The sequence below is a fragment of the Streptopelia decaocto genome, assembly GCF_964273445.1.
Source record: "Streptopelia decaocto genome assembly, chromosome: 3".
Classification (NCBI taxonomy): Eukaryota; Metazoa; Chordata; class Aves; order Columbiformes; family Columbidae; genus Streptopelia; species Streptopelia decaocto.
Window position 1 is genome coordinate 113,612,028 of NC_138656.1, and position 19,078 is coordinate 113,631,105.

Genomic DNA, 19,078 nt, shown 5'->3' on the forward strand with positions numbered 1-19,078 from the left:
GCTGCTTTCGTGACAGATGCTGAATATTTCCTATTTCCAGAGAAGATTCGGGACTGATTTTTCTTTGATATGTGGTGAACCCCGTGCTTTCAAAATACCAGAGGAAAAAAGGTGCATTCATTGGGCATGAGGGTACATCAAAAGACTCCTGTCAAGCACTGTGCTCACCAGCCTTGACTTCTCTGTGGGTGAAATGACTAAGTAGGGCCCAAGAAAGGGTTTGATGGAGATAAAGAGTTGCCTTGCAGAGACTTATAGAATGCTGCTCTCCTGAGAGTGGGGAAAATGTGAAAGTGATTGCAGATTGACCACAAAAGCCATGCCACAAATTCTATTATCCCATCCCATCCTAAATCATGGGTTAGATGAAGGTGGACTAAGATGTTGATCACCACAAAATGTTTTTGGCCTCTTGAATATGCAGTGAGATGTTCCGTAAGATCAGAGTCTGTCCTGACAGAGTGTGGATCCAGCTCCTGACTCCTTTCCCTGCTACGTAAGAATATTGCATTGCTAAATCACTTTAGCAACACATGAATAAGTTGGTCCCTGGCCCTTGAGAAATCACACAAATTTGATTTCAGTAATTTTAATGAGTAGACCAGAAGGTGCAGAAGGGCTGTCAGTCTCTTGCCAGAAGACCCAGTGGTGCTTGTAGGAAAAGCTGAGCATCAGGAGGCCCTGGGAGCAGGCTGAGCGTGGGGACAGATCCTGTCTGAGCTCTCAGACTTCCCTGCGGTGGTGCTACCTACGGTTGCTGGAAGACACCAAGCTTTGGGATTGTTTTTCTTAGCTAGGGTCTTTCCATTTGCATGTTAGATTTTGTAATGATGTTGATTTCCAAGGTCAGATTTGTTTTCTGTAAGAATTGTCCCAGGGAGGGATGGGATCAAAAGGACTATATTGTTGAACTGGAACTCAAAATGAACACCAGCGAAACTTGCCTACATCAGGAAGTTTACCAGCAAAGATGCATTTGTAGTTATACAAGTGTGTCCCCGTGTGACTATGGAAAATTATATAGGTATCATTATGGCATCCTAATTACACCACTGCAGTTTTGCTGCTAGAAACCCCTTGTATATAAACCATCCAGAAGAAACTGTCATTCTTGCAATAAAATAAACCTATTATAACTTTATTTAGAAGAGTTATATGGCCCCTGTGGTGTGAATTCTTTGTCACTACTTAAAATGCAATAGCCAGGCCATGGTGAGCAGCACTGTGATTTATTTGTGCGATGGCTGTATTTTGGACAGGATTTGGTTGAGAGCCAAGGAGAAAGAGCCAATTGAAGCTGCTCAGAAAGTATCACCCATGTGGTTACTTCAGCTATAAAGTGATGACCTGAACACTTAACTGCAGCGGTGTCTCTAGAATGAAATAGTGCCCAGCTTGTCTATAGTGTGTGGAATTGGCTTTTTTGGGCTGTAAGAAGTATACACTAAATCTCTCTCAAAATTACAAATTTCACTCTCTGAATACTGAACAAACCCCATAAAGCTTCCCAAGGCAACCTGGTAATTATCTTTAGGTTATGCTCTAAGATATATTTTATAAATATGATTGTACTATATTCAAAATGCTTTATGTAATTGACACATAATACATACTAATGTGTGCTAAGATATACTTTTTACAATTAAAGTAAGACATTAATGTCTATTAATATTTATAATACTGTAACACTAGCATATTAATTATATAATGCATTAATATTTATAATGCTATAACACTATTGTAACAAAACATTTTAAGAAATCTAGCTCTGCAAAGATGAACTCTGCAGTTATAGTGGGGCTTAGGCTTCTCCTGCAACTCAAATGAGGTGAAATATTCTGCAAAGGTTTTGTGTTTGTTTGTTTGTTTTTTTTTAAATGTGTGTGTATGTCATATTTTACATATATACACACAAGTACACACACACACACACACACAGAGAATTTTTAGTAGGAAGTACTAGGGGCTGGCAAATCTGGTAGGCTGATTGACACCAGGCAGGGACAGCCCTGTGTTCCCAGGACCAAGACAAGCTGAGCATCTGCTCCCGATAGGGAAATGTGCATGTGTCTGGCCATGCAGATCGACGCAGGCAGAAACACTCAGCATTCATGCAGATGGAAACAGCACCAGTGGCCTCATCCTGTTCCTCTCTCTGGTTGATCAGAGTGAAAGCCTGTTAGCAGAAAATATGCACGTGAAACCCCCTGTAACTGGACTCAGTCCATGCAATAGCTGGCTCATGGTCCTCACATCTCCAGTCACCTCACACACACATGTGTTCATGAAGATGGGTTTCTCAGTTGACTCCCTGACCTCCAGTCTTCCTGTAGCTGACCTGGACCTCCTGGTCTCTACTGTAGCCAACTCACAGGCTGGTCTCTCCAGTATCTTGCCCAGACTTGTGGCTGTTTTCATGCCTGATTCCCAAAGCTCTTGTAGAATCATAGAATCATTTTGCTTGGAAGAGACACTCAAGATCATTGAGTCCAACCATAACCTAACTCTGGCACTAAACCATGTCCCTGAGAACCTCATCTCCTCATCTGTTAAACCCCTCCAGTGATGGTGACTCCACCACTTCCCTGGGCAGCCTGTTCCAATGCCCAACAATCCTTTCCAGGAATAAATTATTCCCAATATTCAATCTAAACCTCCTCTGTTGCAACTTGAGGCCATTTCCTCTTGTTCTGTTGTGTGTTACTTGGAAGAAGAGACCAACCCCCTCCATGCTACAACCTCCTCTCAGGAAGTTGTAGACAGTGATAAGGTCTCCCCTCAGCCTCCTTTTCTCCAGGCTGAATCCCCCCCAGATTCTTCAGCTGCTCCCCATCACACTTCTGCTCCAGATCCTTCACCAGCTCCATTGCCCGTCTCTGAACTTGCTCCAGCACCTCAAGGTCTTTCTTGACATGAGGTGTCCAAAACTTCTACATGGCAGCTAAGTCTATCTTGATATTAGCTAATGATTGTGCACTGATATGCATATGCACACCCTCACTTGCTATGGTTGCTGGCAGGACACACACACAGGCCTTCTGACCTGTGGTCTGACTCTGGCTGCAGGTGCTGATCCCCATATACCCATGTGCACACAGATCAATGGAAGGGGCTTTGATCTGAAATATAGGAGCAGGAGTAAATAGCTGGAGAGGGGGCTGCAAGCTGGTGAAGTCCTGGTGCAGCTCCTTCCAGCCAAATTTTCTGTACTGTGAGGTTTCCTTCAACATCGTGGCTGCCTGCCTGCAACCGTAAAACTGATGAAACAAGAATTTTTTAGAAATTCCTTAAATGTAGAGGAACTGGCTGGTCAAACCCTTGAGTTACAGGTCATGATACCAGTACAAGATTGTAAGAGAAACACTGGCAAGCTGGAGGAAGTCCAGTGGAGGGCCAACAGGATGGTTTGGGGCTGGAGTCCATGGTGTAGGAGGTGAGGCTGGAGAAGAGAAGGCTGAGGGGTAAGCAGGTGCTTCCTTCTGCTTCCTAAAAATGGTTATACATAAGCCAAAGCTAGACTCCTCTCAGAGATGCTAAATAAAAAGGCAAAAGGCAACAGACATGAGTTGTAACAGGGGAAATTCTGAGCACTTATTTGAAACAGGCTGCCCAGGAAGTGGTGGAGTCACCATCGCTGGGGGTGTTTAAAAGACACGTAGATGAGGTTCTCAGGGACATGGTTTAGAGGTGGACTTGGCAGTGTTTGGTTAATGGTTGTACTTGATCTTAAAGGTCTTTTCCAACCAAAACAATTCTGTGATTCTATGAATGAAATTTTAAGCAGAAGGGTGGTGAAGCACTGGCACAGGTGCTTCAGAGGCTGGGGAATCCCTGTCCTTGGCAGTCCTCGCTCAGGGCTGAACAAAGTGCTGAGCAGCTTGATCTCACTTTGATATTGGCTCTACTTGGAGTGACAGTTTGGATTAGATGACCTGCAGGAGGCCCTTCTAGGCTAAGTTTCCCTGAATCTAGGAATATAAGCCTAAAAAAAAGAGATACATTTTAAACTCTGTTCTTTTGCATTTTCAAAACATAAAATATCAGAAAAATAAACAATATCCATAGCCATAAGGGCTTTAAAAACTTATTTTAGAAAAAAAGTTCTCAAGAAACCATTGACTTGTGGCAAATTAAAAAAAAAGCCTCTAAGATGATGTTCAAATAGCAAAAAAGATTTTTTTTGGTACTGAATTTCTAGAGCAATTCTTTAAAATTCTAGACCCAAAATACTTGCGGTTGGAGTTGCTTATTAAATTATCCAAAGTTATTCCAACAGTTCGTGAAGGAGTTGTAGTGTTTTATTAAATGCTATAGGAGTTTACAGTTAAGAATTTTAAGGGAATAATTACCAATAATCCTTACTAGTATCTGAGTTAGATTCAAGCCTGCAGAGTTGAAAACCACCATGTTTTTATTCCTGTCACCCCTAGCATTCAGCGATCTAATTCCCACTACCTTCTCACCCATATGCAAACCCAGAGAGACCTATGAAATACTATTCAGCATTTGCAAAACGTTACCTTGTTTAGCCCTGAAATGCTGGCGCTCAACTGCAGTTCTGAATTCTCCCTGGTTTCAAAGCCGTTTTCCTAAGTTAACACTAGATATTGTTTGGAGCTGAAACTGTGGTGCAGGAGATCAGATAGTGGTCAAGGAACTGTTGACTTAAAATAAAACATATTTTCCTAAGTATGCTTACAAGGTGTTCAATTTTTCCAGTGGTATCTGAAGGGTGAAAGCGTTGGGGAGTAGCCAACATGAAAGCAAATCTTTGTGTAGAGGGTTTGTAATAGCAAGTTTTAATCTCCAGTATTAGTAACAAAGCAAAACAAACCCTACTTGTCCATACCAGGCTGCTCTGTGATTTGAGAAAGCTGCTTTTACTACTGCAACCACGGGATTATCAGTAATGCCTGATACGAAAAGCATTCATTGAGTTACTTGCTCTGGCTTCAAGCCTTGCCTGAGGTCACATTTAAGCCCTGTTTGGCTATCCCTGTGGTGTGTTATTCTATTCCACTGGCTTAGCACTGTTACAGTGGGATGTTACGGGTCTTGGTGTTCTGCATATGAAGATTAAGCTGGAATTCTCCAGTCGTAGCCCATCTGAAAAAGTGTGGTATAGGGGTAGTTTGAGTTCCAGAAAAGTGTCTGATTAAGGTTTCTTCTGGGAGAAAATTCTGTTTCATGTTTACAGTCTCAAAAACATCTGCAAGCTGAGGAAACTAGAAGAAAATAATGGTAGATATTTAAAAAAATGTATATATATGTATATAATGCTGGAAAATAAGAGGATTAAAATAAAAATGCATCTCTGTTAGTTGTCAGGAACAAGCAGTGTTTTATTCACTAACATAGTCAATTGCGCTGACTTCATGTGTTTCATATAATGGGAAATTGCTTGTTTCTACATATGGTGTTAGTTTTTCATTATGTTGATTTTTCTCAATTATATATATGTACACACTTCTATATTTGTAACTACAAAACCTCAAAATGGGCTATTTTAAGATGTTACTATAGCTTAGATATAGCTCCATGCAGATATTAATGAAGCTCTGGCTTGAATTATGGGTAGTAGTTCATTAACCATTAAAATCCTTTGAGTTTCATTGCAATTTATTAAGAGTTTCATACCATATCCAAATTGTACAAAGAATTAGTTTTATTGTGATTGTCTCTAACCCCCCAGCACACAGAGGTGAAGGTTGAAATTTGTCTTCTTTCTTGGTGAAAGTCAAAATTTGTCTTCTGAGGAGCTGGGTCTTTTTAGCTTGGAGAAGAGGAGACTGAGGGGTGACCTCATTAATGTTTACAAATATGTAAAGGGTGAGTGTCACGAGGATGGAGCCAGGCTCTTCTCGGTGACAAACAATGGTAGGACAAGGGGTAATGGGTTCAAACTGGAACACAGGAGGTTCCACTTAAATTTGAGAAGAAACTTCTTCTCAGTGAGGGTGACAGACACCGGAACAGGCTGCCCAGGGGGGTTGTGGAGTCTCCTACTCTGGAGACATTCAAAACCCGCCTGGACACCTTCCTGTGTAACCTCATCTGGGTGTTCCTGCTCCGGCAGGGGGATTGGACTGGATGAGCTTTCAAGGTCCCTTCCAATCCCTGACATCCTGTGATTCTGTGACTGGTGAGCTGGTGTGTTGCTCTGTGCCTTGTCACACAAAACTGGAACTGTGCTTAGTGGAAGCAAAAGAGGGTTTACCACTTTTAGACAACCGTGGTTAAATACAATATGTGAATGAGTGTTTGTAGACTCTACTATTATCCTGCATCTGGCTGCAAGGAAAGCACTTGTATCCTCTGTGCTTTTATGAACTACTCCATCAGTGGCTGTGGTTTCAAAAAGGCAGGGTTGTAGCTTTGTAACAGAAAGTAAAGGATGAGGTTTCGATTTACAATACCTGTAAAATGCTATTCTGTATGAAACTGTTATTTTTCTTTAGTCCACTTATATGTTAAGGGTTAGAACTGGCTGTTGGATGAGCACTGAGTAACAGTTCCCTGGAGAGGCGATGGGTGGGATAGAATTACAGGCAGCACTGAGGGTTGTGTTTGGGAGTAAGGGAGAGTAATTGCTGATGACTGATAGGATTCAAACTCTGGACTTTGGAAAAATAAATTGCAAGTGGTGTTTGAAAGGAACATTTCCTTCTCATTAGAGGGAAAAATGCTCTAGCATTTTTGTGAGACGCTTCTTTTTGTTGTTTATTCTCTCTTCAGACTGTAAATCCCTGCTTTGGTAATGACATTGGTCTTTTGAGTTGAGGAGATGTTAAGCACTTGACTCCTATGCATTGGTTTAATTTGGGAATAAAAATGCCCACCAGTGAAGATTCCATGTCCTTGACACAATCTTTAAAACAGGGGATTTGCTAAACCCAAAAGCTTTGAGATAGTTTTTGTTATCCCAGATTTTCAAAACATGTAGCATTTGGAAAAGGTTTGGTGGGCTTAGTGCTTTAGATTTCTTTTACGCTTTTATCATGCTTTCAAGCTGAAACGTGTTTTTACAGAAGAACTCAAATTATCACTTGCTCTAACATCATCTTCCTTAGCCAGGCTAATGAGTGAATCATCAAAACGTTTCCTGATAAAATAATAAGAATTTGTGTTGCTTCCACTCCAAGGTGAACTGTGACAGTAGAGCTGGGATGTTTTCCTCCAATAATCTCTTACTTTCAGTTTCTGGATCGATAATGGTGATTTCACATGCCAGAACTAGATGATGAAGACAGGAGTGGCAAATGCCTTTGGCTATCTTTAGTAGCAACCTGCCTTACCTTTTTTTGGAGTGGACACTTGTAAGGCTGTAGCTTATATCCCAGACAATAATGCAGATAAGTGTATTTGATGAAGAGCGATAAAATCTTTTGCATTTCATTCAGTAAAGAGCACCCTAGGTAGTTCCCTCCTTCATACCACACGTAGTGGTACAAAAGGTCATTGGAGACTTGTTACTGAGAATTCAGCAGGGATGCTGAAAAACATTCAGATTTTGGGTTACTGAACCATGAATCAATGTGTAAAGAAATGCCAACACTTTCAAAAGAACTACCAATGAATGTAGTGCAAATTTAGCACACTTAAAGAGGAAGAAAAAGAAAAAGAGCATTAATTCTCTACAGCCACTTTCTTTTGCTCTTTGAACAACATCTTGTCATCCCTGATCATGCCCTACCAAATTCAGTATCTTCTCCCTGACAGTGGTCGGTGCCAGATGTTTCAGGCATTGTGCTCTGTGTATTATTAGGCAGTCACCATCAAAGCACTCAGTCCCTTCAATATCTTGAGCTTGAACGAACTCAAGTTATTTTGAGATTGCTGATGGAAGACGAGAGGAAGGAGTTGTTTCAACAAGTGATCTGCACTAATTGCAGGGGTTGAAACCTTCCCTCATCCTGAGCTGGTAATATGAAAGGCATACCATAATATTCAATTATTCTAACAGAATAATTGAATATTTTGAGGAGCAAACAGAGTCATGATTGCACTTTGGTTGTATTTCTCAGACTCCCTAATAGATCATTCTCAGGGAAATGTCTTAATGCACTGGAGTAACAGTGTGGAAAGTTGGGTTTAATGTTTCGTGTTATATTCTGGTTTTGTCTGTAGTTTGCTTTTCCCCATGCCCGTCTTTATGGTTGCCTTACTTTCATGGGAGAAGAGCTAATCTGACTCCAGGACTAGGTGTAAAACATCACACAGAGCATGAATTCTACTGACTGGGAAAGGAGATGCACTCCAGTATAACATTTTATCCTCAAAGCGCTTCCTTGAACAAGTGAGATAAAGACACTAAATTAAACAGTGCTGTTCTCTGATCTGATGCAGCCCTGTCACTCCAGTTATTTGGGCTGTGTCTCAGCCTCTTATGAGCAAATGCTGCCCTGGAGACTCAGAAATATGTTGATTTATGTAAATATTTATTTGGCACACACCTTGAGGCACTGCAGCAACAGAATTGCTAAGTAAGAACTACAGACTAAAATTTAGAGAAATTAGAGAATCTAACTCTTATAATGGCAGCTTGAACATTGAAGCTAAATTACTGTGTATTTGTTGTCTCTAAGAACATTGATTATAGTCATTTTAAGCACCTGGGCCACAACTCTCACACAGCTCCTGAACTAGGTTTCAGTGTTGGTATGGAAGAACTGTTCCTGGTAAGGGCTCTGGATGAGGCTATACTATTTTGGACAGTAAAAAGAAGTTGCTGGATATGGCCTTAGGGACAAAGAAAAAGGCCCTGAGAGTGTTTAACTTATTGAAGTAAATACACCCTTGCAGATGAAAAAAAAAAAGACGTTTTTTACAATTAAGGTGGTAAAATACTAGAACAGGTTTCCCAGAGAGGTGGTAGATGTCCCAATCCTGGAGACATCCAAGGCCAGGACGGATGGGGCAACCTTAGCTAGGTGAAGATGTCCCTGCTCATGGCAGAGGTTGGACTGGATGAGCTTTGAAGGCCCCTTCTAACCCAAAATATTCTATGACTCTATGATTCTATCTGTCTACAAGGAAAGCCAGAATTGATGTTGAAATGATTCTGAGCAAGCTGTGTGAATTCTCAAACCACAAGAACTGTGCTTCCCTATGTGCATTGTCCTGTCTTGGAAGACAGGATGATGAACCTGAGGAAGCAGTGTACTTTGCAGCAACGAAGGTAACTGCAAACCAAGCTGGCCCCTCAGCATAGCAGAGATGTTGAGAATCTGGAGAGAGTCCCTTTGGCTGTCAAGAAAGCAAAGGTATTGGAACATATGGTAAATAATAAGACAATGAAAGGGAGCTGGTCTGTTCATCTAGGAGAAGCAAGGAATAAGGGGAGTGGGATCTCATTGCTGTTTTATACTACCTAAAGCATCTGAATATTGCTTTCACTAAGGATATATAATACGGCTGAAGGCCAAATCACCAAGCCTTAACACCCATCATATCATTGTCTTGCTCCTTTGCACGTGTGTGAGATAATAAAATCTACATCCCTCACTGCTTGTTAGTAGCGTGTTTGTTAGACTGCATTGCTGTAAATCACCTAAATATTAACCACCTTTCACTAATAATGGTTTTTGTCATGTTTTTTGCAGGTTACATATCACAAGCACTAAAGAATTACACTGACCATGCCTGCGATGGAGAATATGTCTCCCTGAGATGTCCTCACAGAACCACCATCAGCATCCAGTCTTCTTTTTATGGTCGAATTGTCCCAAGTCATCAGATGTGTCCTTCTCGCTATCCCCACTCCTATGCAACTTTAATTAAAGAGGATGTTGCCTGTTCAGTTGGTACTTCCCTTCAGGTATTACATGTTAAACTGGCTTTGTTAATTTTTGGACTTCATCTTTCCTTGGCCAGACAGCATCTGTCTGTGCTGGTGCTGCACAGACCTAAATTAAGCAGTGCTACCCGGTGTGGGAACACTGACATCTCACACAGCTTCGTGCATAATTCATCTTTGCAGTTTAGACAGGACTGAATTAGATTTTGATGATGAATTTCTTAATTTTACTGCAACTCTAGTCAATAACAGTTCAGGAATGTGGTTGAAACTGAATTACACTGCAAGACCACATTATGTTTGACTGGGTTTGAAGATTATTTTTCTTTAGAGTTTCCTTCCCAATGATTACCTTTTCAACACATTCAGAAGTTTCTGTGGTGTTCTTTTTACTTCAGAACTGATCCTATTTCAAGAGGCTTTTACTTCGGTAACTTGAAACCCAGAGAGAATCCTTGGCTTTACTTCTTCTGACTCATTTGACTCTTAGGCCACTGTAAGTGATCATACATCATTTAACCTTGTAATCTCCCAAGCATCAGTAGTTAATCAGCTCTGTCCATTTTTGTAGGGGATGTTGACTATATGTATCCTCCCAAGAGCACATGTGATGTCAGCAAATCAAAGGATTATTTGGAAGGTGCCAGCGTTACTCAGCTGTCAGTAGGAACAACTAAAATTAGAAACACGAGTTGGCTGATGTTGTTGAGATGAATGGGGTCTGCTTCTGGATGTTGAAGTAAGCACAAGTCTTTCCAAGTGCAGGATTTGGGACTGTAAAAACTTCTGGGCAAAGATCTCAAGCAACCAGTATGCTTATGGCTATGAATCAATAATAACTCATAATAAAAAAAATCATAGCAAAACTAGATTCATGAACCTACAGGGCTAGTGAATAATTTATTTTATAATTTGGCTGAAGGCCAGAGTTTTCTACACCACTTCTTGCATCCAGGGTTTTTAAGAGAAATTTACAGCATTTTTTAAAAGTTGATGCAAGTGCTTTGGCTTCCAAATGTCAGTGGTAAATTCTCCAGAAATGGCGCACTGTTGGTGTCTGCCCGTAGTGCAACCATTAAGCTGACAGATTTGCCATTGCACTCATAACACTGCACGACAAATGACGGAGTTGTAGTATAGGAGGACACAGTCCTTATCAGTGGAAGGTTTTCCCAGGTAGGACAACAGAATTTCATAATATGACAGAAAAATAGCAGAAGCTAGCCTTTCCTTCTTTCTTTTGTTGATTTACAGCAAAATTTACTTGCAATGTTTCATTTACCAGTGTGATTGATAGCTACATGCTTAGCCTCAGCCCTGGTGGGTAAATGGCCCACTTAAGGCATCTGGAAGAACTTGAGAACACGGAAGATGTTGGCTTGCCATGCCGTGGTTTTATGTGCAAGCGTGGTTTAAAAGAAATCCCTGTCTGCCTGGCTTAGCTCCTAATGTCGTCAGAGCTGCTACCCATTAGCTTTCCTCCATCACTTACAGCGCTTTAATTACAGCTTCCCTGTTTGTCAGAGTGAGAATTGTGTTCCCTGTAGGCAGTCGTGCAGCAGATCTCTTGAACAGTAAGTTTGTTACATAATTGAGACCATTCACCCATTTTTTGGGGATGCAGTTGTGCTAGAGAAGTAGCTGATGCTCTCTGTTCTGCCACAAATTTCTTGAGGGACCTCAGGCTAGTTCCAGGGTCTCCTTGGAGAAGATCCACAGTGCTTCTTTGGTGCCCCCAAATCTGACTCCGATACCTCAGTTTTCCATGGTTGGCCAGGGTAGGGGGAGTCCCAATGCCAGAGATGAATCTTGTGTTCTTTCTCCATCCTGTAGTGGGTGAGGCCTCTCTGAAGGGTAAGCCAGGAACCCCACAGGCTGGATGGCAAGCTGCCTGCAGCTCCGAAGTAGGAAATGCATGTCTGTAAGAAAACTGGAAAGCTGTAGACAAGAAAATTGCGTGTATTTTTGTGGTTTTGAAACTCAGCTGTATGGCTGCTATAGGCGCGACCAATTGTGCATGTATTCTGATTGTCAGTGATTTAAAAAGTCAGCCAAACCGAACCCGTCAAAATTAAGTATATAAAATCACGGTGTCTAATCAAACCCATGAATGTATAATTTGCTGTGTCTCTGGAGAGTGGCCCGGAGGGAGGGTAAGGGGCAGCTATTAATACTGTTCCCTGCAAACACTACATTTGAGTAACAGTTAATTCCCAGTTAGAAGCTGCCTCCCCTGTAAATGTCCATTTCGGTCATTGTTTCTATGTTAAAAAGGGAAAAGAAAGCGTTGATTACACTGAGACAAACACTACTAATCCAGTCTCATGTAGTTGTCTGCCAGGATCCCTGGCTTTAGTCTCTTGTTTTTGTTTGAAATGAAATGCAAACCACTTGGGAGAGCGTGTCTGAGACATCAAGGCAGTGACCCCAAACTACACATTTGTGTTATTCTAACACCGTAATGTCAGATTCAGTGGGAGATTTCCAAATACATAAAGAATTTGGACATTCAGACTGGGATTTTGGTTTTGATGTGGTTGGTCTCTTGTTAACTTTTAGATCAGGTCAACAAGTATGGTGAGATTTGAGCAACAAAATAAAGTTGTGTTGAAAGCCAGATATCATTTGCTTTTTAAACAACTGTCCCCCCTGCACTCAGTTTAACAGGGGAGCCCAAAGTTAGCACAAGTCACATGAAATATATGGCAGGAAGGAAAGAGTGATTTGTGCTGTATTAATGAAACATCTTTCAGATATTTCAGAGACAGAAGTGTAAAAACTTCTCACTCATCTATTAATAACAGCAGGTAATGCTTTGGTGGCTCTGGTAAAGAGACCCATGCAGTGCAAACTGTGGTGCGTTGGCAGAGAAGGTCTGTGAAAAGGAGCTTTATGGTTTCTGAACCATCTCTTTTCTTGCTTGTAGGTCAGGAAGAACAGCTGCTAGGACCAAAGGCTATTCATCTTTCATCCGAAGAAGTAAATTATTTAATGTTAACGGTCATTTGTCATAGAATCATAGAATAGTTTGGGTTAGAAGTGACCTTCAAAGGTCATCTCGTCCAACACCCCTACAATGACTAGGGACATCTAGACAACTAGGACAACTAGATCAGGTTGCTCAGAGCCCTGTCCTTGAATGTCTACCACCTCTCTAGTCAATCTGGGCCAGTGTTTTACCACCTTCAGACATGTTGAATTCATACCACTGAAAGTGGTGGGCAGTAAGTAACAGAGTGTTTATCCACACTGCATAATTTGTGCAGAGAGGTGAATTGTGTGGCCACTAGAAGGTCTATATCACCAGAACAAGATCATGCAGAGATGTTAGCTCAGATCCTGAAGGTGCAGAGCTGTGTTAACACAGTCCTGTATGCGTTGGTGTCATTGCCATGACCTGTAACTCCCACATACCTTTACTCTTTTAGAGCAATTGTGCAGGTGCAGTTGGTCTGAGCACGCAAGCTAATGATTTTGAGAGCTTGAAGATTTTTCGTAGGTCGGTGCATTGGGCTTTCATAGTGGAGTTTTCCTCTTGCTCTGTAATCTCACATCAGCCAGATAGGGTTGGTAAAGCCTGTTTTTAATCCATGCAATGTCTGTTTTTTTTTAGTGTGAGGTATGGAGAAGAAGCTAAATTACATTACTGCACAATGGGGCAACACATGGGAACATCTGGAGACACCTTTTACCCTGCTAGGAACCATCCTCACCTACTTTAGCCTCTCCCTTATGCCATGGTTCTCTCACCTCTCACACCCCTGCACAGATTTGCATTTCTATGCCATGGGGACATCTCATGAGATCTTGCCTTTAGGGAAATAATGAAGCTGACAAAAAGATACAGCAGCAGCATATGTTTATTCACATGAACACATGAATGTTGGCACAGAGGACAAAGGAGAAATAGGAGTATTAAGTGTTCTGCATTGCCTAATGATAAGTGCCTACTGGGAAGTGAATCCTTTTAGTAAAAAACCTAGTCACTCCTAGCCAAACTCATAATACACAGCTTGTGCCTGCAAAAATATGTGGAGGCATCTGTATATCTGAAGGAAGCTACTTAGCTGAAGAGGAGGAGGGTTGGAGTGGCTTGTTTATAAAGCTTTCCACAGCCGCTCATTTCTGGACCAGTATGTCAGATGGCACTTGTTTTCAGCAATAAACAACTCAAGGTCTGGATGGAAGAATGTTTACTGGTTGGCCTGCAGTCCTTGCTTATTACCAGAAAACTAGATTACACTTTACAGCAGATTACCTGCAATATTCTCATTTTGGTAAATTGACAGAAAAGTAAGGAAGGAAAATGGAAAGCCCCGAAGCAAAGCTTGTTTAGAAGGAAAATAAGAAGCCCTGAAGAGGCACTTATCTGTTGTGTTTCTGCTCCCAGATATTTATCAAAGACATTGTAGACTAACTAACTTATTTCTTCATATATGCATGTACTGAAATCAGCAGGAAACTGCACTTCAGAGGGAAACGTTTTACTGTGTGACCTGTTTCCCCAAGACCAGCTGTGCTTAGATGGTGCTGGGGAGTTGTGCGTCTTGTTAGAAAAATTGGCCAGTATGGGGAGGGAGCGTAGGCACAGCCTGTGGCCTGGGTCTCTTTCAACGCTCTCCGGGACAACCAGTTGCTGGTGACAAGAATCACTGGTGCTGCTGATGTGGTATTTCCTTTTGTCCTTTAAGTGAGATACAGGACACCTTTGCTGCCACCTCTCCCGCTGTCACTCCAGCCGTGGTACAAAAGGGAGCGGATTCCTTGCATGCTAACCACAGGATTTCCTGAGCCCTTCTCCTCTTTATTTGCCCCTACCAGGAAGGTTTTTGTGACAGAAAGCAAAGGGCAGCTGACCTCTTCTGTGAAAGATGAGATGAACTTTCCAGAAGCTGTGTGACTCTCAAAGCCTGGGCCAGCTGATCACAAAATGATGGGGCTGGAAGGTAGGGGTGTGTGTGTTACTGTTTCTGAAAAGGGTTCTATTTTCCACAAATAGTCTGGATAAGCTGTGTGGAAGAGTAAGTAGAAGAAAATGATCCAACTGCTCTTTCTTTCTTAGTAGGCCAAGCATGGTGGCTACTGCTGTGCCCAGTCACAGTATGTTGCATGGCCCCACTGATGTAACAGGCCTAAGTGGCTTCAACAGAAATGAGAAAAGACCATTTCCCATGACTGAAAACCTATATGATTATGATGGTCAAGGGAAAAGAGGGAGAAAAAAGATAGAAAGAATGAATATGGGTCATCAATACCACTGGGAGGAGAACCCACCGTTTGTAATCTTGTGTATTACAAGATCTCCACAGCTCACAGGCAGTTTGAACAAGGAAAGTTTCAGTTTCAGAAATGTCAGTGAATTAGAAAGCAGTTCAGGCAACTCTTCATCAGACTATGTCAATTACTTTGCAGAGGATGGTGAGCAGCGAGCTCAGGGTCAAGAAGAGGTGACTGCCCTGCCCAAGTTGCTCTTAAAAATCACAGAACCAGTGCAACTTTGCTCATGAATCTTGCATCAGCTGAAATATAACTCTCTGGCAAGCAGGTCCCCCAGCTAATTATTTGCAAGTAGAAGAACTGCCTGATGCAGAGGTCATAGATAATCTCTAAATTGCTGTATCTTTGAAATCTTTGGCTTGGCTGCAGTAGCTCATCAGGGCAGTGTGGTTATGTATTGCAGAAGAGGAGATGCTGGAGGCAGAGGTGGTCAGTGCAGCCCATCTCCCTGATGAGGCAGAACTGTTCCCCGGGGTCTAAGCCTCCTAATGCTTTGTTTACTCTAAATTTAAACTTTCCAAGTCACGGGGCTTCCATCATTGCCACTAAGACCTTGCTTGACAGTGTAATCGTTTGCTCTCAATGATTTTTTTCCCCACTTTGTGTTTTAAGCTTTCCCTTCCTTTAATCCCATGACTTTTGGTTATGCATCCTTTTGTATTTCTTCAACTTAGACCTCCCTTTGAAGTTGACCCTCACATACAGATTAAGTTTCCCACTGTTAGGAAATGTAGGTAATGCTTAATTGGGTAATATTTGTAATGCAGCCTATCAGGTCCTTCGCTAAGCGTGTTCCCACTCTTTGTGAATCGCTGTCTCTGGGCTCTTTAAAGGCTCTGCCAGAGAAGTTCTGGTGAATCTTGCTGTCGTGTCACAACATCCCAGCCCACTGCTGCCTGTCCTGCTGGCATTTACTAGTTCTGTAACAGAGCTGGTGAAAGGGAATGAGCGCCCAGTTTTCAGCTCTTTGTTTCACAGACTGGTGTGTTAATGTGAGTCACCAAACGTGTGGGCAGACTTTCTTCCTGCTGACTCTGCCCCTGTCTTTTTACTTAAAAGGGGCCTATAAGAAAGATGGGGACAGACTTTTTAGCGAGGCCTGTTATGATAGGACAAGGGGTGATGGTTTTAAATTAAAGGAGGAGAAATTCAGGCCAGACAGGAGGAAGAAATTTTTTACAATGAGGATGATAAAACACTGTCCCAGGTTTCCCAGAGATGTGGTGGATGCCCCGTCTCTGGAGACATCCCAGGCCAGGCTGGATGGGGCTCTGAGCAACCTGATCTGGGTGAAGATGTCCCTGCTCATGGCAGGGGTTGGACTGGATGAGCTTTGAAGGTCCCTTCCAACTCAAACTGTTCTATGATTCTGTGACTCTGCTGTGAGCAGTACAAGGTCCATTGGAGAGTGATAAGAGAGAGCTCATAGAATACTAAACCTGCCATAGATCAGTGGTCAGGATTCAGGGCCTTTGATCTCTTCTTCCTATGATGCACAGACTGAATGTGGTAATGTGGGCAAAGCTGAATCACTTTCTAGCAGAGCACAATGGGAAGACTGCTTGACGTAGCCATAGGCAGGTAACCATCAACAACGATTTTACTTCCTTGTGTAGCCCGTTCTCTATTGATGATCCTTGGAAAACCCTCTTGCTCCATGGGCTTCAGTAATTTGTGTGAATGAATAGAGATGAGTGCGCAATCTTCAGATAATTGGATAAAGGACCTGTAAATAGTCTGCAACTTAAAATTGCTAGAGTTTACAGTGTGTTTTAAAGTAATATCTACACTCAAGGGTACATAAAACAGTAGCAGAATTCAATAAAATGTGACATGAAACCATTATGAATGCATTGTACTGTGCGGCTTTACAGGGAGAATTTGTGCTGGCTTGTTTGTTATATTTACTACTTCTCACTACAGAACTCATAGAGGTGCACCAAATATAAGTGTTGGTGTAACTTCATCATAATGGCTGTATCTGGATTGAATTCAACCTGAAAGTGCTTAAAGATGTTTTTAAAAAATTACTGGTATCTTCTTGTGTAAAGTTCTTAGTACAAATCTCTGCCCATTTTCATTTGACTGCACACAGCTGTGATCCATTCATGCAGTTCGCTTGCTGAGTTATTCTCCTCAGCAACATACAATTTGGGCAATTATTTAGTGGGGTTCCTCTGTGCAATTTCATGCCTGACTGATATACCCTGCAGTCAGCTTTATGTTCCTTTCATAATGGAGGCTGTACAGAGAACAGCCCTGTGGCAAAATCCTAGTTCCCATTGAGCTTCACTGTCGGCTTCTATGGGTCCAAAGTTTCACCCTAAGTGTGTTGAATGTGTGAACTGCTACAAGGTACTAAGAACTGAGGTAAGTTTAATTGCCTTGGGTGTTGAGCTCAGTTGTTGTTTTATTTTAAGCGTGCAGGGGAAGCGCTTCTTGAAGAGTGATTTGAAGAGACACAATAAAAATGAGCGCAGCCTTGGGAATGGCTGAGGATGGCCTTGTTGTACAGCTCGCATCCAGTTCCAGATTTAAAAGGTTTTTATCCAATAGGCACAAGCAATTACTTAGCTAATGAGCATAACAAAATGAGCACAAGAAATGTGTTTCATCTGCAATGCCCACTGGAAAGGCATGGTTTTGAGCTTGAGGCTGCCCTGGCTTTAAGAACCGGGTCACTGCAGGGAGATTAATTCAGGGCATAAATCACAGGGGTTAGATTAGTGTTTGTTTTACTTGAATTCACATTTCTTGCTCTCTTATCTCCTCTAAATCTTGCAGCTTCTTAGCTCGATCATGAACCAGAGAATGGAATGGGTTTAAACAGCCACGACTTCCCTTCTGAGCACTGTCTGTCAGCCCTCAGGTTTGATTTACCAGTGGAACACAATTATAAAATGGCACAATGCAATTAATGTGTCTTCCCTCCCCTTTCATGCCAGACAGGAATTCCTCCTCCACCTTCTTCAGTTGGAATGATTTTTGTAATATAATCTAATCCAGTGCAACTTTATTTTCCATTAGTCAGACATAAACAGCTGATTATATATCCTATTTCAGGGTGATTCTGCATGTGTATTTCTGTGCAAGTTCAGATTGCTTGTGGTCCGGTTTTTATTTGGTTTTGTGGCTGTGTTTTTCCACCTTTGCAGATGACAGCGACATCCAGAAAAATAAGGCAAACGTAATGAACTGCCTAAATTTTTCACACCATTAAGCCAAAGCCATGCGAGTTCAGAACATTCCCGCACTACCAAGTGAACTCCCAGCCTTTCTGGTGTCATTTTAGCTGATCATCTGAAAATGCTTCAGAAATGACATCTGACATCTGCCAGAGCTCTGGTACAGACTAGAAGTGTGATTATTGAGAGTAAGACCAGAAAGCCAAGGTCTTGGTTAGTAAGGGCCCCTGTGAACACCAGATGCACTGAACCTGCAGGGGAAGGTACCTGTGGTGGGTCATCTTCTCACATGTATTTAAGAAGATCACAGAATCACAGAATCGACGGGGTTGGAAAAGACCTCAGAGATCATCGAGTCCAACCCTTGGTCCAACTCTAGTCTGTTTACTAGATCATGGCACTAAGTGCCATGTCCAATCTCAGTTTAAAAACCTCCAGGGATGGTGGGTCCACCACCTCCCTGGGCAGCCATTCCAATGCCTGACCACTCTCTCTGTAAAGAATTTCTTTCTAATATCCAGCCTAAATTTCCCCTGGCAGAGTTTAAGCCCATGCCCCCTTGTCCTATTGCTGACTGCCTGGGAGAAGAGACCAATCCCCACCTGGCTATAACTTCCCTTCAGGTAGTTCTAGAGAGTGCTGAGCTCACCTCTAAGCCTCCTCTTCTCCAGACTAAACAAGCCCAGCTCCCTCAGCCTCTCCCCATAGGTCTTATGTTCAAGTCCCTTCACCAGTCGTGTTGCTCTTCTCTGGACCCGCTCCAGCACTTCAATGTCTTTCCTGAACTGAGGGGCCCAGAACTGAACACAATACTCCAGGT

At 42.2% G+C, this 19,078-nt stretch overlaps 1 protein-coding gene across 1 annotated transcript in view; it reads left to right on the forward strand.

Annotated features, from left to right (window-relative positions):
• LOC309438071 (protein eva-1 homolog C-like) overlaps positions 1 to 19,078 on the forward strand; it is a gene marked incomplete at its 3' end in the record, with an annotated part of 89,730 nt that overhangs the window by 49,639 nt on the left and 21,013 nt on the right. The window contains exon 2 of the mRNA XM_082048978.1: positions 9,603 to 9,817. Coding sequence (XP_081905104.1) covers positions 9,603 to 9,817 — 215 coding nt within the window. The remainder of the gene's footprint in view (positions 1 to 9,602; positions 9,818 to 19,078) is intronic.